Here is a 21734-nt window from a genome sequence, read left to right on the forward strand (position 1 = left end):
TGAACGAACGCAGGGCATAGCATGAACGAGGAAAAATGTTTCCTTCATGGAGTAATGTCTCCATCTTGTGGAATTTTAGAATATTGCCATTCAGCACATTTTTAAAATAAAATCAGGTTTTCACAGAACTGATTCTCAAATGCTATTTCCCAGACTTGTACTATATGTACTTGCACGCATAATCTATAATAATTTTTTAATACCAATTTGTTAAGAAGGTTACTTCCCTGAGCTACCAATTATGGGCAACCTATGAAGTTAACAAATCTTGCTATTCACGCAAGAAATGGACAAAAAAGAAAGTGCTTAGGCCAGGCTGATTATAAATGCAGGTTATGCATACAGAGTCGTTCCCTCCGCCCTCAACCCCTTATCTAGATGCCGCTTGTTTTCTCTAACGCTAACCTCCAAATGTGGTCAAAGGCTGGAGGTCCAAGACACCAGTGGAGCCGCTCTTTCCCCACGATTCTATGGTTCTCGGGTTACTCTCACCACTGAAAACTCTATGGTTCCGGGGCGGGCTGGGAGGCCAGAGTTTGAAAGCCAAGGCGGGAAGATGGTGGCTGCACCTGTCACCAGGCCCGGATTCTCCGGAGCGGGAGGACGCTGGCACTGCGGCTTTCCCTGAATCGCCGAGAAGATTCGCGATGAATCTTCCGCGCTGGAGTGGGAAACGGCGGCGTTCAGCATCAAGCTCGGACTCCTTCTCAGGAAGTGGCGGTGACGGCAGTGACAGTCTCCTGCTTCACTCGGGGCCCGTGTTGAGTCCGCCCCCGGGCCTGGGATGCTGCTTGAAGGACCGCGGCCGCTCGGCGGCCGCAGCTGCAGGTACTCCCAGGCACTCAGGGGTCCGCGGGTGAGGTGCGCAGCCCAGTATGGGGAGGTGTAGTTTCAGCACAGAGCTTGTGTGTTTGCACAGCCCACTGAACTTCTACTCCCCTTCTCAGTTTGTGACTCTGGCCTAGCGTGGCAGGTCACTTTCTGTTAGAACATGGACGTGCGGATTGGGCGACAGCCTGGTAGTAATATTCAACTGGTTTGTGAGTCTTTCGACCTTTGCAGAAACAACTTTCTAGTTGGCCAAATCTAGTCACCTATCGGAGGCTCACGCCCAGTACTTCATCCAGAGCCTTATACTGGAAGTGCTTTATGTCTGCATATGCTTTATATAGCCTCAGTGCAACACATAGGAACTCCAAAACACAGTGGAAGACTACTGAAGTCATATGTTAGAATTAGGTTCAACTACTAATTTTTTTTTTTTTTTTTCTTTCCTGAAAGGGGAATGCAAGCAGACAATTCCTGACGATCAACTAGACAAGTTGCTGTTGGCAAACTGGGGACTTCCTGTAGCGGTTCTGGAGAAATATCACAGTTTGGGTGTAAAAAAGATGTTTGAATGGCAGGCAGAGTGCCTTTTGCTGGGACAAGTCCTGGAAGGAAAGAATTTAGTCTATTCAGGTATTCAAATTTGTGCACATTAATTTCTGTACTACTTTATGACATGAATATGAAGGATACCCTTGAGGTAGTTATGAAGTAGTTTAAAAGGCAGTAGTTAAGGGGTAGTTAAAAAGTGAATGAAACAGTGATTTATAACTAGAGAAGGCCTTAAAATATGAAAAGTGGAGTCTCATCATATGCATATTTAAGTTATGCCAATTCCATTATGGTGAGGATGGAGCAAAAAAGCAGACAGTTTAAAGAGAACTATTCTGCTTGCTTTTCCTCTCAACAAACATGTTCCAGGATGAAAGTGCAAGGGAAATGTACATCTGCTCTTCCCCTGGTTGATCTCAGCTGCTTTACAGTGTGTGAACATCATACGTTACGTATTTATAAACTGGCCATCTTGTACGGGGATGTATACACAAAACCATATGTAATTTACCAAGTAGAAGACTTACATAGGCTTTCAGGGGTAACTCTGACATTCATACTTTTTAACATTTTTCCTCACTGACTTTAGACCTTATCATTTGATAAGATGTGCTTTCTTTGTGTCAGTTTTTTTTGAAGTTGTGAGTCATCCAGAGTTTTCATTATGTCTTCGGCAGATAGTTCTTACTACTAATAATAAATTCAGGCTGTAGAGTCAGATTGGTTGGGTTTGAAAATTGTTACAGTTAATGCCTATGATAATTAATAGCTTATTAATAGAAAACATGAGAGAATGCTTAGAAGAGTTGTTGGCATATAGAAAGTACACTGTAACTGGTAGTAGTGGTAGAATGGCCTGACCGTTTCAACTGCTTAAACCAAAACTCGAGTGTCATTCATATTTCTGGTCACCAGCTTACATCAGTTAATCACCGTGTCCAGTGTATCTCAAATATCTTTTTTTTTTTTTTTTAGATTTATTTAAGAGAGAGAGCGCACACACACATGAGAGCATGAGTGTGCAGGGAGGGGCAGAAAGGGGAGAGGGGGAGAGAATAAGACTCCTCCCTGAGTGTGGAGCCAGACAGGTCTTCAGGCTCATGCCCCGAGATCATGCCCTGAGTGGAAATCAAGAGTCAAATACCCCACCGACTGAGCCACCCAAATGTTTTAATTCTGACTACTCTCTCTTTTTAGGTACACTACCTAGTTCACTATCCTCTTTCTTGTAGACTATGCTCATCTTCTAGATTATGCAATAGCCTTATAACTAGTTTATATTTTTTCTCTGGTTTTGTTCTGCCCTGCTCGCAAAGTGATCTTTATAAAGTACAAATATGATCTTAACACACCTTTTTATAGAACTCACTAGTCACTCTACATTGCTTTCAGGATAAATTCTAAATTCCTTACATGGTGGGATTATAAAATTCTTTTTCATGTGACTTGTTCATATCTCTTCTCTAACTCTTCCTGGTTTTATTTCAGGTTTACTAAATTACCATCCTTTGAACTTAGCAGGCTTAGCCTTTGCACATGCTGTTTCTTTTGCTTGGTATTCCTTTCCTCTTCCCTTCTCTTCTCCCAAGTTGTGTTTCCTTTCCATGAACTTCATTATAGCTCTTCTCTCTCAACTTCTATCATGGTTTTTACCACAATATATTAAACTTGTTTATCTCCTTCCTCAAAGCAGGGCTTTTAATCATTCAGTACTTAAAGGAAAGGATCATTAGAGACAAGCTAGGGACTCGGTGTTTATCATTTATTGTTCATAAAAGGATTTGTTTAAGAATTCTCTGTTTTCAGTGTGAGGCTCTCTAGAGCACTGGTTTGAAGTCAGGGATGTTTAAGTGAACAAAGTTTTCAGTTGCTAGTAGGGGCCTTAATGATAGGTTAGTCTAAGGCTCTGTAGTTACTGAATTTGGTTTAAAACATTTATTAATACAATATGTCAAATATTCTTTTTGTAATAACCTGTGGAATAACATGTTTTAGCTCCTACTAGTGCTGGGAAGACTCTTGTTGCTGAATTACTTATGTTGAAGCGAGTTTTGGAAATGCGGAAGAAAGCTTTGTTTATTTTGCCCTTTGTCTCTGTGGCTAAAGAGAAGAAATACTATCTTCAGGTAATGTTCTTATACTAAGAACATTATTGTAATAAGATCTATTACTGGCAGCTGTGTTAATAAAAGTTTCTTTTGTTGCATCCCAAAGCAGCTTTAAAAGTTGACCATTGATGAAGATAAACTTTTTTTATTATTTATATAAAAGGAGAAAGGGTCATTAAATCAAAAGAGTAATTGAAAGTTGTGTTAAAATTTATAAACTTTTCCTTAGGAAGTAAACAGAATACTTCAATTAGTAAATAAACATATAAATTAAAAAACAGCATTTTAACTGAATAGCAGGATTAGAATGAAGCATGGAAAGGAAAGAGTGTTTAAGGATGCATATCCTATCTTGAGGGCCATTTGGGAGTAGTTGGGGGAAGAAGAACCAGATCCATTGGTGCTTAGGTAAAACTTCAGGCCTGTGGTTTGTTCTATAAAAATGAATAATAACATTTTTCATTAGTATGATACTCCCTGGTTTTTAAGGCGTTTTTACAACTACAGTGTTACATTAAATAAAATACATTTACTGTTGTGATTTCTGCAGTGAAAAAATGTGTTGGAATGGCAAGACTATTAAACTGGTATTCCAAAAAATCTGGGTTCTAGTCCCGGTTTTGCCATTAACTATGTCTTCAGGCCAGGCACATAATCTCCTGGACCTTAGTATTTTCATTGGTAAAAAGGACTTTAACCCTAATATTATGGGTTAATTCAATGACACTCAGAAGCATTTTACTGAATGAACAGCTCTAAAGTTCTATGGTTCTATAAATCTTTTTAACAGTTATTTCAGAGGCCAAATAGCCAACAAAGCTGGTCCTACATGGTAACATCCTCTCAACTTAGACCAAAGTAACAAAATGATGAAAGGATCCTTTTTATTGAGAAGGTATGTTAGTTACAAGTAAAACTACAAAAAAAAAAAAAAAAAATTAACATCAAGGTCCCACTGCATTTGACTTTTGAAAACTTCTATTGTATAAAAGATTGTGGGATAGTAAGAATAATTTTTTCATGAAGTATAAATTTATTCATTAAACTGTTACATTTGTGTTTAAAAACAGCTAGTTTCTTGCGTCTTTATTAGATTAAAAATTGAGTGCTTTATTTTTTTTTCCAGTTTTAATTTCTATAACTCTTGGAAGTGCTTTATAAATGTAATCGTTAAAATGACATACTTCTATTTGACTCTGTCTTAACAGAAAATCTCTGTTCTGTGTTTTGTCAGTTCTAAACTTCATATTTTTCTCATGTGATTCTAAAATCAAAACAAAACAGAACAAAAACCAGTGTGTCCTGGCCAGGAACAATCAACATTAATCTAGTAAATATCTTTAGATACTTATGTCTGTATTCTGGGATAGAACCAATCTATAATTCATGAGTTTCAAGTATTTTTACTTGTATTACTCCTTTTTGCTCAATTCAGAGTTTGTTTCAGGAAGTGGGCATAAATGTGGATGGTTATATGGGCAGTGCCTCTCCGACAGGGCATTTCTCTTCCTTGGATATTGCTGTCTGCACAATTGAGAGAGCCAATGGTCTGATCAATCGCCTCATAGAGGAAAATAAGATGGATCTTTTAGGTAAGAAAAGTAGGAAATAAGCAAATATTTTCTGTTGCTATTTTTTGAAGGAATGAAATGGCTGTTATGATTTCTATAGGTCCCATTTTTTTCTTATTGAGAATTGGCATCTGTAATGTTAGGAACTCTGTGTTTAAAAAAAAAAAAAGTTTTATGTCCTGCTTGCTGCTATTGACTATTTCCCTGTATGTTTGCACTTTACAAAACACAGAGGAATATCCTTGAGCCCTCAAGTCATTTCTCATTGCTTCTTTTCTGTCTGAACATTACTGGGGATAGAAGGAAGCATGCTGGAGCTGGTTCTGCCATATCTGCAGTTAGTGTGTATTCATTATCATATTCTGGTGCCAAGATAGCTAGATTTGGTCTTTACTTGGAGGTTACCATTTAGCAGAGAAGTGGTATGAAGCTATAGAAACTGACATTTGTTCCTTTGGAACTCTGTGAAGGCTTTTTACCTTAATGCTTTTTTTTTTTTTTTTTTTAACCACTTAGGAAAGTCTATGTAGAGGTAGCAACAGGAATAGAATACTTATAGCATCAGCAAAAGGAGCAAGAATATCAGTTAGCTACTCATTGAGATCCTGATGAACTTAATTGGTAAAACTGGGTAGAGTGGGAGTGGGGAATGAAATCAAAATTTAATAAAACATGGCTCTGCTCTTTAAAGCTTAGAGAGAGAAATCAAATTCCATCAGTTTGTATCAGAATTGTCTTATCACTTGTGACCCCATTGGATTTTAAATATCTCAAAGATTGCAATAGAATCCTATAAAATGTGATATCCAATATACCTAACACAGTGCGTGGCACAGATTGTTTTTGAATGACTGACTGAGTGAATAAACTCTGAAATAACTTTTCAGATAGCTTGCTGATGAGGAAAAGGAGTATCATGTGCCATTAGGAAATGGGTTTGAAAGATCTTAATTTAGGTGGGGAGGGTTAGTTGGGGGTGGGGGGATACCAGTGCCTGTGAAAACCATAATCTTATGGCTATGTTTAAAGAAGGCATTGGTTGGTACTAAATTTTCAGTACTTCTTGAGCATTATTCCAAGTGCATAGACTGGTTTGATTCTCCAAGTAGTGGAGAAGAGGATTCTGGTATACAAACATATTTATGTTTTGTACTGGGGTGATTCACTAGCCTATTATCATCAAACAAAAACATCCTTAAAATAATTTCTTTCTTCTTCATCTGATTTTGTTGTTCTAAGCAACTTTCTAACATCAGTATGGTTGGTTGCCCTGGTTGTTTTACCCCATAGAAAAGTCAATACACTGAATAACTATCTTAGGTGTATTTGATGTCTCATTGTACATATGTTTATACAAAGTTGCCAATATAGAAGTATCTGAGTAATGAGAGGCAGTTTCCTCTGAGTTAGCTAATCCTTCATTTTTAGATCCAGAATACAGTATAGTTGGACCACTTAAGATGTCTGAAATGTCTTGAGAAAGGATTGTCCATTATGTGAAATTTGATTTTTGTTTTATGGTTAGAAATTTGTATCACCTGCAATATATTGTAGTAATGACAGCTACTTACCATATAAGATGCTGAGTCTTTTAAAATTTTTATTGAAATTGTTAAATTTTGTGAAACCTGGTATCTGGACAATCTCTTTAGGAATGGTGGTTGTGGATGAATTGCATATGCTGGGAGACTCTCACCGAGGGTATCTGCTGGAACTTTTACTCACTAAGATTTGCTACATTACTCACAAGTCAGCATCTTGGTGAGTACCTGAAATAACTGAGTTCCTGAGATTCTAAGCAGTGCTAAGGAAGTGTTTGCAAAAGTGCATAGTAAGTATGAATTAAATAAATTAAAGAAGGACAATAATACCTATTTAGAACAAACTCAGGTACAGCAGTTCATTTTTGTTCCAAAAGAAGTAGTTAAGATTGAGAGTGATTTTAGATGATTTTTATAACATTTAAAAATTTCGGGTTGTTCATTTTTATGATAAAATTTTTAAAAATCCAGTTTTTGTATTTGCAAGTTATACATCATTCTATTTAAGCAATCAAGACTAATTTTGAAAAATAACATTTATCTCCTCCTTCCCAGAGGCAACTACTTTCAACTCTAACAGCTTTTTAAAAAATTATTTACAATGTTATTTCTAAATGTAGCCACTGTGTCTTTAGTTTTACACATTGTATACTACTTATTATGAAAGATGAAGACCTAGCTCTTCTTTAAAATCTTTACTCACCCTACCCAATCTCCTCCCACTTGACCCCACAGTCTCTCTTTGTCCTCTCATAATCTTCCCAATCTCCAAATACTGTTATATCATAATTTTTATCAGATCAATATTTAATGTTAGACTGTTTTGGCTATATAAATGCCTTTGCCAACTGAAGCATGTGGTGTATTATGATTACTTTGTTCTTCAGAATAACTTTTTTTTCTCTGAAGTTAATATCTTTTTTGTTTGATGGTTTGGTTTCCTATGTCCTTTTCACTGATTGATCCCCAGCCTCTTTCCCATTTACGTAAATCCAATATGTTTCAACACATTTGCTATTCTACCAAATTCATCTTCTTGAAGTTTCTCTGAAAGACTTCTGAATTATTCCAATCTGGATAGGTGGGTAAACTATATATGTGCTGCATAGTACTTATTTTAGGATCTTTCTTTATCATTCATTCCTATTGCTTTATGCTTGGGTCAGTGTCCCCCTTTTTTAGATAACATTTTTTTTTTCCTTATTTACTTCCTCATTTTGGTGGGGACATCTTCCAGGAATTCTACTTTATTTTAGTGTATAGTCTATTCTTGATTTTTTTTTTTTTTTTGAAAGTTTGTATATCTGAAAATGCCTTATGGTTATTCATAGATTGCTGGGGTATAGAAGTCAAGATTTTATGATGCTTATCCTTTATCCTTTGTATAAAATTTTTTAATTCACTCTGGGAGATTTTAGGGGCTCCTTTTCTTTCTCAGTGTTGTAAAATTTCACACCGATGTGTCTTGGTGTTTCATTTTTGTTCATTGTGTTGGGTGCACAATAGATTCTTTCAATCTGGGAGCTCTTATATTTCAGTTTAGGGAGATTTAACACCTCTTTTTCAGTATATGAGAAAACATAGAGATAATTGTTTATATACCAGATCAGAAGGGATATAGAATATAAGACTAATGCAAGTAACAAATTTGACCAAATGGATGTATGTAGAAGAATTACCAAATAAAAGCAGAATATATGTTCTTTTCAGGGTGTATAATAAAACTTCACTATATCCTGGGCCATAAAGCAATACATTTTAAAGGATTTAAGTATTTTAAAATATATTCTCTGAAAAATGGAATTACACTAAAAAATAAGTGTAGGAGGGAAGAGTCAAGATGGCGGAGAAGTAGCAGGCTGAGACTACTTCAGGTAGCAGGAGATCAGCTAGATAGCTTATCTAAAGATTGCAAACACCTACAAATCCAACGGGAGATCGAAGAGAAGAACAGCAATTCTAGAAACAGAAAATCAACCACTTTCTGAAAGGTAGGACTGGCGGAGAAGTGAATCCAAAGCGACGGGAAGATAGACCACTGGGGGAGGGGCCGGCTCCCGGCAAGCAGTGGAGCAACAGAGCACAAAATCAGGACATTTAAAAGTCTGTTCCGCTGAGGGACATCGCTCCAGAGGCTAAACCGGGGTGAAGCCCATGCGGGGTCAGCGTGGCCTCAGGTCCCTCAGGGTCACAGAAGGATCGGGGGTGTCTGAGTGTTGCAGAGCTTACAGGTATTACAACGGGGAAGCCGGCTACAGAGACAGAGCTGAGGAGTGAGCTCTCAGGTCGGGGTTACCTTGAAACGCTCGCAGGCTCGGTCAGCTCGGAGCACGGCCAGAGGACAGGGTGACGGAAGTAATTGGGCACTGTTCTCTGAGAGCGCACTGAGGAGTGGGGCCCCGGGCTCTCAGCTCCTCTGGGCCTGAGACTGGGAGGCCGCAACTTCATTCCTGTCCTCCGGAACTCTACGGAAAGCGCTCAGGGAACAACAGCTCCCGAAAGCAAACCCGAGGGGATTACTCAGCCCCACCCCTGGTAAGGGCGGTGCAATTCCGCCTGGGGCAAAGACACTTGAGAATCACTACAACAGGCCCCTCCCCCAGAAGATCAACAAGAAATCCAGCCAGGACCAAGTTCACCTACCAAGGAGTGCAGGTTCAATACTAAGGAGAGCAGCGGAATTCCAGAGGAGAAGAAAGCAAAGCACGGAACTCATGGCTTTCTCCCCATTATTCTTTAACGTTGCAGTTAATTTAATTTTTTTTCTTTTTCAATTTATTTTTCTCTTCTTCTGCCAAATTTTTTTTAACTTTTACACTTTTCTTTTTAACATTTTTAACTAGTTTATCTAATATATATATATATTTTTTTTCTTTTTTATATTTTTTCTTTATTCGTTTTCTTTTTTTAATTGTTTGTTTGTTTGTTTGTTTTTTCCTTTCTGAACCTCTTTTTATCCCCTTTCTACCCTTTCACGATTTGGGATCTCTTCTGATTTGGTTAAAGCATATTTTCTTGGGGTTGTTGCCACCCTTTTAGTATTTTACTTGCTCCTTCATATACTCTTATCTGGACAAAATGACGAGGCGGAAAAATTCACCACAAAAAAAAAGAACAAGAGGCAGTACCAAAGGCTAGGGACCTAATCAATACAGACATTGGTAATATGTCAGATATAGAGTTCAGAATGATGATTCTCAAGGTTCTAGCCGGGCTAGAAAAAGGCATGGAAGATATTAGAGAAACCCTCTTGGAAGATATACAAGCCCTTTCTGGAGAAATAAAAGAACTAAAATCTAACCAAGTTGAAATCAAAAAAGCTATCAATGAGGTACAATAAAAAATGGAGGCTCTCACTGCTAGGATAAATGAGGTGAAGAAAGAATGAGCGATATAGAAGACCTAATGACAGAGAATAAAGAAACTGAGCAAAAGAGGGACAAACAATTACTGGACCACGAGGGGAGAATTCGAGAGATAAGTGACACCATAAGACAAAACTACATTAGAATAATTGGGATTCCAGAAGAAGAAAAAAGGGAGAGGGGAGCAGAAGGTATATTGGAGAGAATTATTGGAGAGAATTTCCCCAATATGGCAAAGGGAACAAGCATCAAAATCCAGGAGGTTCAGAGAACCCCCCTCAAAATCAATAAGAATAGGTCCACACCCCGTCACCTAATAGTAAAATTTACAAGTCTTAGGGACAAAGAGAAAATCCTGAAAGCAGCCCGGGAAAAGAAGTCTGTAACATACAATGGTAAAAATATTAGATTGGGGGCGCCTGGATGGCTCAGTGGGTTAAGCCGCTGCCTTCGGCTCAGGTCATGATCTCAGGGTCCTGGGATCGAGTCCCACATCGGGCTCTCTGCTCAGCAAGAAGCCTGCTTCCCTCTCTCTCTCTCTCTACCTTCCTCTCCGTCTACTTGTGATCTCTCTCTGTCAAATAAATAAATAAAGTCTTAAAAAAAAAAAAATTAGATTGGCAGCAGACTTATCCACAGAGACCTGGCAGGCCAGAAAGAGCTGGCATGATATATTCAGAGCACTAGAAGAGAAAAACATGCAGCCAAGAATACTATATCCAGCTAGGCTATCATTGAAAATAGAAGGAGAGATTAAAAGCTTCCAGGACAAACAAAAACTGAAAGAATTTGCAAACACCAAACCAGCTCTACAAGAAATATTGAAAGGGGTCCCCTAAGCAAAGAGAGACCCTAAAAGTAGTAGATCAGAAAGGAACAGAGACAATATACAATAACAGTCACCTTACAGGCAATACAATGGCACTAAATTCATATCTCTCAATAGTTACCCTGAATGTTAATGGGCTAAATGCACCAATCAAAAGACACAGGGTATCAGAATGGATAAAAAAACAAAACCCATCTATATGTTGCCTACAAGAAACTCATTTTAGACCTGAAGACACCTCCAGATTTAAAGTGAGGGGGTGGAAAAGAATTTACCATGCTAATGGACATCAGAAGAAAGCAGGGGTGGCAATCCTTATATCAGATCAATTAGATTTTAAGCCAAAGACTATAATAAGAGATGAGGAAGGACACTATATCATATTCAAAGGATCTGTCCAACAAGAAGATCTAACAATTTTAAATATCTATGCCCCTAACATGGGAGGAGCCAGCTATATAAACCAATTAATAACAAAATCAAAAAAACACATCAACAATAATACAATAATAGTAGGGGACTTTAACACTCCCCTCACTGAAATGGACAGATCATCCAAGCAAAAGATCAACAAGGAGGCCTTACATGACAACAACAAAGGCCTTAAATGACACACTGGACCAGATGGACATCACAGATATATTCAGAACATTTTACCCCAAAGCAACAGAATACACATTCTTCTCTAGTGCACATGGAACATTCTCCAGAATAGATCACATCCTCAGTCCTAAATCAGGTCTCAACCGGTATCAAAAGATTGGGATCATTCCCTGCATATTTTCAGACCACAATGCTCTGAAGCTAGAACTCAATCACAAGAGGAAATTTGGAAAGAACCCAAATACATGGAGACTAAACAGCATCCTTCTCAAGAATGAATGGGTCAACCAGGAAATTAAAGAAGAATTGAAAAAATTCATGGAAACAAATGATAATGAAAACACAACGGTTCAAAATCTGTGGGACACAACAAAGGCAGTCCTGAGAGGAAAATATATAGAGGTACAAGCCTTTCTCAAGAAACAAGAAAGGTCTCAGGTACACAACCTAACTCTACACCTAAAGGAGCTGGAGAAAGAACAAGAAAGAAAGCCTAAACCCAGCAGGAGAAGAGAAATCATAAAGATCAGAGCAGAAATCAATGAAATAGAAACCAAAAAAACAATAGAACAAATCAACGAAACTAGGAGCTGGTTCTTTGAAAGAATTAATAAGATTGATAAGCCCCTGGGCAGACTTATCAAAAAGAAAAGAGAAAGGACCCAAATAAAGAAAATCATGAATGAAAGAGGAGAGATCACAACTAACACCAAAGAAATACAATCAATTATAAGAACATACTATGAGCAACTCTACACAAACAAATTTGACACTCTGGAAGAAATGGATGCATTCCTAGAGACATATAAACTACCACAGCTGAACCAGGAAGAAATAGAAAGCCTGAACAGACCAGACCCATAACCAGTAAGGAGATTGAAACAGTCATCAAAAACCTCCAAACAAAAAAAAGCCCAGGGCCAGATGCCTTCCTGGGGGAATTCTACCAAACACTTAAAGAAGAACTAATTCCTCTTCTCCTGAAACTGTTCCAAAAAATAGAAATGGAAGGAAAACTTCCAAACTCATTTTATGAGGCCAGCATCCCCTTGATCCCAAAACCAGACAAGGATTCCATCAAAAAAGAGAACTACAGACCCATATCCTTGAGGAACACAGATGCGAAAATTCTCACCAAAATACTAGCCAATAGGATTCAACAGTATATTAAAAGGATTATTCACCACGACCAAGTGGGATTTATTCCAGGGCTGCAAGGTTGGTTCAACATCCGCAAATCAATCAATACGATACAACACATTAATAAAAGAAAGAACAAGAACCATATGATACTCTCCATAGATGCTGAAAAAGCATTTGACAAAGTACAGCATCCCTTCCTGATCAAAACTCTTCAAAGTGTAGGGATAGAGGGCACATACCTCAATATTATCAAAGCCATCTATGAAAAACCCACCGCAAATATCATTCTCAATGGAGAAAAACAAAGCTTTTCCGCTAAGGTCAGGAACACGGCAGGGATGTCCGCTATCACCACTGCTATTCAACATAGTAGTAGAAGTCCTAGCCTCAGTAATCAGACAACAAAAGGAAATTAAAGGCATCCAAATCGGCAAAGAAGAAGTCAAACTATCACTCTTCGCAGATGATATGATGCTATATGTGGAAAACCCAAAAGACTCCACTCCAAAACTGCTAGAACTTGTACAGGAATTCGGTAAAGTGTCAGGATATAGAATCAATGCACAGAAATCAGTTGCATTTTACACCAACAACAAGATAGAAGAAAGAGAAATTAAGGAGTCCATCCCATTTACAATTGCACCCAAAACTATAAGATACCTAGGAATAAATCTAACCAAAGAGGCTAAGAATCTTTACACAGAAAACTATAAAGTACTCATGAAGAAATTGAGGAAGACACAAAGAAATGGAAAAATGTTCCATGCTCCTGGATTGGAAGAATAAATATTGTGAAAATGTCTATGCTACCTAAAGCAATCTACACATTTAATGCAATTCCTATCAAAGTACCATCCATTTTTTTCAAAGAAATGGAACAAATAATCCTAAAATTTATATGGAACCAGAAAAGACCTCGAATAGACAAAGGAATATTGAAAAAGAAAGCCAAAGTCGGTGTCATCACAATTCCGGACTTCAAGCTCTATTACAAAGCTGTCATCATCAAGACAGCATGGTACTGGCACAAAAACAGACACATAGATCAATGGAACAGAATAGAGAGCCCAGAAATAGACCCTCAACTCTATGGTCAACTCATCTTCGACAAAGCAGGAAAGAATGTCCAATGGAAAAAAGACAGCCTCTTCAATAAATGGTGTTGGGAAAATTGGACAGCCACAGGCAGAAAAATGAAATTGGTTCATCTCCTTACATCACACACGAAAATAGACTCAATATGGATGAAGGTCCTCAATGTGAGAAAGGAATCTATCAAAATCCTTGAGGAGAACACAGGCAGCAACTCTTCGACCTCCGCCGCAGCAACATCTTCCTAGGAACATCGCCAAAGGCAAGGGAAGCAAGGGCAAAAATGAACTATTGGGATTTCCTCAAGATCAAAAGCTTTTGCACAGCAAAGGAAACAGTTAACAAAACCGAAAGACAACTGACAGAATGGGAAAAAATATTTGCAAACGACATATCAGATAAAGGGCTAGTGTCCAAAATCTATAAAGAACTTAGTAAACTCAACACCCAAAGAACAAATAATCCAACCAAGAAATGGGCAGAAGACATGAACAGACGTTTCTGCAAAGAAGACATCCAGATGGCCAACAGACACATGAAATCCTGATGCCACATCACTCGGCATGAGGGAAATACAAATCAAAACCACAATGAGATATCACCTCACACCAGTCAGAATGGCTAAAATTAACAAGTCAGGAAATGACAGATGCTGGCGAGGATGCGGAGAAAGGGGAATCCTCCTACACTTTTGGTGGGAATGCAACCTGGTGCCACCACTCTGGAAAACAGCATGGAGGTTCCTCAAAATGTTGAAAATAGAACTACCCTATGACCCTGCAATTGCACTGCTGGGTATTTACCCTAAAGATACAAACGTAGTGATCCGAAGGGGCACGTGCACCCGAATGTTTATAGCAGCAATGTCTACAATAGCCAAACTATGGAAAGAACCTAGATGTCCATCAACAGACGAATGGATAAAGAAGAAGTGGTATATATACACAATGGAATACTATGCAGCCATCAAAAGAAATGAAATCTTGCCATTTGTGACGACGTGGATGGAACTAGAGGGTGTCATGCTTAGCGAAATAAGTCAATTGGAGAAAGACAACTATCATATGATCTCCCTGATATGAGGGAGAGGAGATGCAACATGGGGGGTTAAGGGGGTAGGAGAAGAGTAAATGAAACAAGATGGGATTGGGAGGGAGACAAACCCTAAGTGACTCTTAATCTCACAAAACAAACTGAGGGTCGATGGGGGGAGGCGGGTTGGGAGGGGGGTGGGATTATGGACATTGGGGAGGGTATGTGCTATGGTGAGTGCTGTGAAGTGTGTAAACCTGGTGATTCACCAACCTGTACCCCTGGGGATAAAAATATATGTTTATAAAAAATAAAATAAAAAAAAAAGTAAGTGTAGGAGAGGCATAACTGGAACATGTCCCCTGGAAATTGGGACATACATTTTTACCCATTTTGGGTCAAAAAATAATCACAGTAGAAATTGGAAGATAGTTTGAATTGAAAGTAAATCTAGCAAAACTTGTGAAATGCAGCTGAATTTTAAAGAGGGAGTTGATGTAGAAAATGCACGTATTACTGAAGAAGAGAGACTGAAAAATTAATGTATTATTCATCTCAAGAACTTAGAGTAGTAAAATAGTGCCACAGAAAGTAGAAGGAAAGAAATAATAAAGACAAGAGCAAAAATTAATGGAAGAGGGAAGTCATTATCCAGAACATTCAAGGAATTCAACAAATCAAGAAGAGAAAGCCCAATATATCAATGGGCAAACACCTTCAATGGGCATTTTTTTAATTAACATATATTATTAGCCCCAGGGGTACAGGTCTGTTAATCACCAGGTTTACACACTTTATAGCACTCACCATAGCACATACCCTCCCCAGTGTCTATAAACCCACCACCCTCTCCCTCCCCCCCCATAACCCTCAGTTTATTTTGTGAGATTAAGAGTCTCTTATGGTTTGTCTCCCTCCCGATCCCATCTTGTTTCATTTATTCTTTTCCTACCCTCAAGAGGCATTTATAAGATGGTATCCAGATGGTCCATAATCATGAAATACTTAATCTCATTAGTAATCAAGGCAATATAAACTACTCCTTCAAAGAGATATTATGACACACTCTCCAAAATAGCTAACATTAAAAAGATGGACAATAATAAGTGGTGACAAGATGTGGAACAATGAAACACATATGGATCATGGAGATACTTTAGTATAGTCTCTTTGGAAAACAGTTCGACATCAATAAAACTGAAGATGATCTATAACCCAGTAATTTTACTTCTAGGTATATACCTTAAAAATGTATGGGTGTATGTACCCAAGGACATGACCAAGAATATTGTTAGCAGCACTATTTGAAACTAATACTATGTATCTTTGAACATCATTTTCATTTGTATTCGACAGCCAGGCAAATTTAGCCAGTCCTCTATCTAATGCCGTGCAGATTGTTGGCATGAGTGCTACTCTTCCTAATTTGGAGATTGTAGCTTCCTGGTTGAATGCTGAACTCTACCACACCAACTTTCGTCCTGTACCACTGTTAGAGTCAGTAAAAATTGGAAATTCTATATATGACTCTTCAATGAAGCTTGTGAGGGAATTTCAGCCCAATCTACAAGTAAAGGTAAGTCAGTATTTTTACATCACTATTCCTGGTACTTTGTGTTTGATTGCATTTTCTAGAAGTTAACATTTTTTTGAGTTATATAAATTAGGGATTGCAGCGCAGTTGAATATGCTTTACATATCCATTAGAAGGATTATTAATGCCAAGCTAATGGTTTCATCTTAAATAATTGGTAGTGATGGTGAGAGAAGAAATACAGTTGTGCCTTCAATTAATTAATTAATTAATTAATTAATTTTTAAGATTTTATTTATTTATTTGACAGACAGAGATCACAAGTAGGCAGAGAGGCAGGCAGAGAGAGAGAGGGAGAAGCAGGCTTCCTGCTGAGCAGAGAGCCTGATGCGGGGCTCGATCCCAGGACCCTGGGATCAGACCTGAGCCGAAGACAGAGGCTTTAACCCACTGTGCCACCCAGGTACCCCTATTTATTTATTTTTTAAAGGTTTTATTTATTTATTTGACAGAGAGAAAGAGAAAGAGAGCACAAGCAGGGTGAGAGGCAGGCAGAGGCAGAGGGAGAAGCAGGTTGCCCACTGAGTAGGGAGCTGGAAATGGGGGTTGATCCCAGGACCCTGGGATCATGACCTGAGTGGAAGGCAGGTGCTCAACCAACAGAGCCACACAGATGCCCTGTTGTGTCTTCAATTTATATGATTATCTTTTCCAATAAGTATAATAGAAGATAATATAAGTAATAAAACATACTTAATTTTGTAGATTTTTCTTTTTAACTGGGAGAAGATTTTCTTATGGCTTAGTTTACACTAAGCACTAATGTGGAAAATTAACTTTTGTTAAGTAGTAGGTATAATATATAGTAAAAGAGAAAAACATTTTTAGAGTCAGACCTACCTCTGATACATAACAGAGATCCTTGCTATTGTGGATACTAGTTGAATCACAAAACCTCTCTGAATATACTATCTTATCTGTACATTGGGATGTAATACTTATTCTAGGAGTGAAGGATGGTGTTAAAAAATTGGCATCTAGGAAGTGCTTAATAAATTATAAATTCCCTCACACACCCATAAACACTTAAGAAATTTTAGTTCACAGTATTTTTTTAAGTCTGATTCTTCAATCCTGAGGTTAAAAAACTGACTCATCAAAAAAAAAAAAAAAAACTGACTCATCATCTGTGGAGTGGGACATCTCTTTCTGTGTAGAGCTGTGCCTCTGAATACGGAAACAGCTGGAGTTGGAAATAGGAGTAAGTTCATGTGTTTCAGTCCTGTCCTAGATAGGCATTTGTAGCCTCTATATGTCTGGCATGGAATCTTATTCAGTTGGTTTGCTCTGTACCCCAAATTTTACCAGACTGTGCCTTGGTTACCTCAGCAAATATGTAAGCGCATTCATTTACTCTCCTGTTAATCTTTTTCTCTTGCTATGTCTATGCCTTCACCCTGTTTGAATCACTTTAAACTCTTACCTGGATTATTGAAATAGTCTGCTAATTGAGCTTTCTGCTTCCTACCTTTCCCCTTTCAGTCTATACTTAAATCGGGAGCTAATGATCTATTTAACATAAACATCAGATCACATTACCATTATGTTCCCACATTTGAAATGGTTCCCTGTTTCCTTTAGAATGAAAGCCAGCCTCTTTTTGTTAGTCTAGTAAGACATTACATGATCTGTTCCCACCCCCTTAGTGCTTTGACCTTACCTACTACTTTCTTTCTTATTCCCTCCACAGCCTCTTTGCTGTTCTAAAATATGCCAAGAATCTTTCACCTCAGGTTCTTTCTTTCTGGAATGCCTTCCCCCTAGGCATTAGTATGGTTTACTCTTTTACCTTTGGACATTTACTCAAAGTCACTTTCTTAGACCTCCCCTGGCCACCTTATCTAAATTACAGCGTCCTCCCCTTCCTGGTCCCTATTTTCCATTATGTTTTTCTTTTTATCACTTTTCAAAATTCTGTGTTTTACTTATCTTGTTTTTGTTATTATCTATCCCTTCCTACTGGCATAGTAACACTTTGAGGGCAGAGCTTTTTTTCTACTTTATTCTTTATCCCCAGTGCCTAGGACAATATCTGGTACATAGTAAATGTTTGTTCATTGAGTGAATGAATGGATGAATTAATTAATTCAGTTAAACAACCCTTCCAGTTCTGAGAACTCAATGGGCTACCACATAGTATTTACATACGCTTTATTCTGCCTGAAATTTTTCCACTGTCCCCCAGTTACCTTTCATTGAAATAACACCTCCCCTCCTTCATATCTCAGCTAGATAATTTTTCCAGAGAAAACTCTTTGATTCTTTTGTCAAATTTATGTCAAATATGAGGCTTCATAACATCCTAAAATTCTTTTATAGTACATCTAGTAATTGTATTTTACATTTGTTTTGTACTTTAATACCTTTCCCCAACGAGACCTAACCACCTTAAAGACAGGACCTTGACTTTCTTTTGCTTACCGTGCTATCCCCGTTGGCTGAGGGTTCAAAGTCAATAAATAGATGAATTAATCAACATATTTCCTTTCACCTTGCATTATAAGGAAGTGTATTTCTTTTTTTTTCTTTTTGTTTTTTCTTTGTTATTGACTTTGTAATCGGTTTTTGTTATGCCTTTCAATAGAAGAAATCTTTTTTTTTTTAAAGATTTTATTTATTTATTTGACAGAGAGAGAGAGATCACAAGTAGGCAGAGAGGCAGGCAGAGAGAGAGAGGTGGAAGCAGGCTCCGTGCTGAGCAGAGAGCCTGATGCAGGGCTTGATCCCAGGACCCTGAGATCATGACCTGAGCTGAAGGCAGAGGCTTAACCCACTGAGCCACCCAGGTGCCCCCAGTAGAAGAAATCTTGAAGCAAAATGAATGAGTGACTTTAAACTGATGTGAAATGTTTTGAAAGGACTATTAGAGTGACTATTTCTCTTTCTTCCTTAGGGAGATGAGGACCATGTTGTTAGTTTATGTTATGAGACCATTTGTGATAACCATTCAGTATTGCTTTTCTGTCCATCAAAGAAATGGTGTGAGAAGTTGGCAGATAGCATTGCCCGTGAGTTTTATAATCTACACCATCAAGCTAAGGGTAAGTTACTGATGGAAATGAAAGCTTCTATACTCGGTACACTTGCTTGAAAGTAATGTAATGAGTATATAAATAAAGCATGGCTCTTTTTGATCATTGTACCACCTGCCACTGGACACTCCTTACAAAACAATGCTTTTGTGACTAATCCTCTCCTTATCCTCATGATAGACAACGTATACACACACTCAGGCTAGCCTTAAGATTTTTAAAATACTGGATTTATATAGGCACATACTAAGATTCTTCAACTAGGATCCATGAGCTTTGAGATATTGATCTTTGAAACCCTAAATTATATCTGGAACATCATATACACATTTTTTCTGGAGAAATAAGACACATCTTTCTTTATATTTCCAAAGCCTAAAAAAGAATCACACACATATGTATATGTATGTATGTATATATATACACACACACACACACATATATTTTAAAATCAGCTTTATTGGGGTGCCTGGGTGGCTCAGTCTGTTAAGCGTCTGCCTTTGGCTCAGATCATGGTCCCAGGGTCTTGGGATCAAGTCCTGCATGGGGGTCCCTGCTCAGTGGTGAGCCTGCTTCTCTCTCTTCCTCTGCTGCTTCTTCTGCTTTTGCTCTCTCACTCATGATCTCTCTCTCAAATAAAATAAAATAAAATAAAATAAAATAAAATCTTAAAAAAATAAATAAAATCACCTTTATTGAGGTATAATTTATATATAATAAAATGTACCCATTTGAAGTGTATAATTTAATGTATTTTAACAAATGTATACACTTGTTTAACCCCCACCAGTAATGAACCTACAGAACATTTCTATCACCCATTTAAAATGTAATCTTTGCTCTTTAGCTATCAATCTCCTCTCTACTCTGAGCCCCAGGCAAGTGACCTGCTTTTTGTTACTCTAGATTAGTTGTGCCATTCCTAAGAATTTCATATAAATAGAATCATATATGATGTATGTGTGTTGTATGTTTGGCTTCTTTCAGCATGGTATTTTTAAGATTTGCCAGATTGTTATGTTTATCTATTTGTTTTCTATTGCTGAGTAGTGATTAATGTATGGCTATAACCATTAGTATATATTTTACTGATTCTAGGATGAGCACTGTTCCCTCACTACCTTTGCTAGCCTGTGGTCCTTTGGGGTCCCTACACAGATGAGTGTAGGGAAGACAGAAACCAACAAGTTCTGGTCACAGAATATTAGGATATTTTATGATTTCATTGGAATCCTGAGGATAGGTGATGGATACCTCAAGCTTAGCTCCAATAAGTAAACTTTGCTTGAAGTTTTATTTGATAGGCTCCAGCCCAACATTATAATATCCCTTTTATTTCCCTCCTAATTGATGTTTTCTATACTGTGCCATTTATATTCCTTATGTTGTACCATAATTACTTAAATTCCTTTGATAATCAGAAACATTATTATTATCTTCTTTGCTTGAGATTCTGTTACTTTGATTTACAGCAAGGTTTCCCAAATCCTAGTGCTTGGACTGGAGTCTGGGCTATAATGAAATTTTCACCAGAAAAATAAGGATACGACTGCGTTTTTTTGTAAAGCTGAAGTTTAAATTCTGAAATTACCCTACTAATTTTTTTTTTTTCTTTTAAAGATTTTATTTATTTATTTGACAGACAGAGATCACAAGCAGGCAGAGAGGCAGGCAGAGAGAGAGGAGGAAGCAGGCTCCCTGCTGAGCAGAGAGCCCGATGCGGGGCTCGATCCCAGGACCCTGAGATCATGACCTGAGCCGAAGGCAGCGGCTTAACCCACTGAGCCACCCAGGCGCCCCATACCCTACTAATTTTTTTAAATGTTAAAATGACTTTTCTATTGAAATAAAGGTATTGATCAATGGTAGTTTTTAAAAATTTTAAATTGTGCTTAGAATAATATAACATTGGCAACCTCTGTGGGTCCTTAAAATTTTAAGGAAAGTTTACCTAAAATATTTTAAAGAATATATATGTTAAAATTTTATCAGAGGCTTACTAGTTCAGAAATCCAAGAGTTTGGGAAATTCTTTTTTTTTTTTTAAGATTTTATTTATTTATTTGACACACACAAAGAGAAATCACAAGTGGGCAGAGAGGCAGACAGAGAGAGGGGGGGAAGCAGGCTCCCTGCTCAGCAGAGAGCCTGATGCGGAACTCGATCCCAGGACCCTGAGATCATGACCTGAGCCAAAGGCAGAGGCTTAACCCACTGAGCCACCCCGGCTTCCAAGTTTGGGAAATTCTTTAAAGAAAACATAGTTCCTGCATCTAAGAAAGTTGATGTCTTACTAGGGGAGCAATTTACAGAGAGACAAAGACAGAAGATAATGGGTAGCTAACTATCACATGGGTGGCAAAGAGGCTAGAAAAATTGTCACAGAGAAATAGTCTCCTAGGTGCTTCTGACACTGCTGGTTTGTGGGACAAACTGTGAGCAAGC

The 21734-nt window shown here is 37.9% G+C and overlaps 1 protein-coding gene across 6 annotated transcripts in view; it reads left to right on the forward strand.

Annotated features, from left to right (window-relative positions):
• Positions 1-540: 540 nt before the first annotated feature.
• The window catches only part of POLQ (DNA polymerase theta), a 137169-nt gene continuing 115975 nt past the window's right edge, over positions 541-21734 (forward strand). For 5 of the 6 annotated variants that reach the window (XM_047735589.1, XM_047735595.1, XM_047735592.1 and 2 more), the window contains exons 1-7: positions 541-828; positions 1282-1461; positions 3376-3506; positions 4924-5080; positions 6712-6820; positions 16021-16240; positions 19152-19299. In XM_047735589.1, the coding sequence (XP_047591545.1) occupies positions 648-828; positions 1282-1461; positions 3376-3506; positions 4924-5080; positions 6712-6820; positions 16021-16240; positions 19152-19299 (1126 nt within the window). In that variant the 5' untranslated portion in view covers positions 541-647. Of the gene's footprint in view, positions 829-1281; positions 1462-3375; positions 3507-4282; positions 4384-4923; positions 5081-6711; positions 6821-16020; positions 16241-19151; positions 19300-21734 lie in introns of those variants that run through there. The other variant, XM_047735605.1, reaches the window with a different exon arrangement.

The sequence above is a fragment of the Lutra lutra genome, chromosome 1 (genome assembly GCF_902655055.1).
Source record: "Lutra lutra chromosome 1, mLutLut1.2, whole genome shotgun sequence".
Lineage (NCBI taxonomy): Eukaryota > Metazoa > Chordata > Mammalia > Carnivora > Mustelidae > Lutra > Lutra lutra.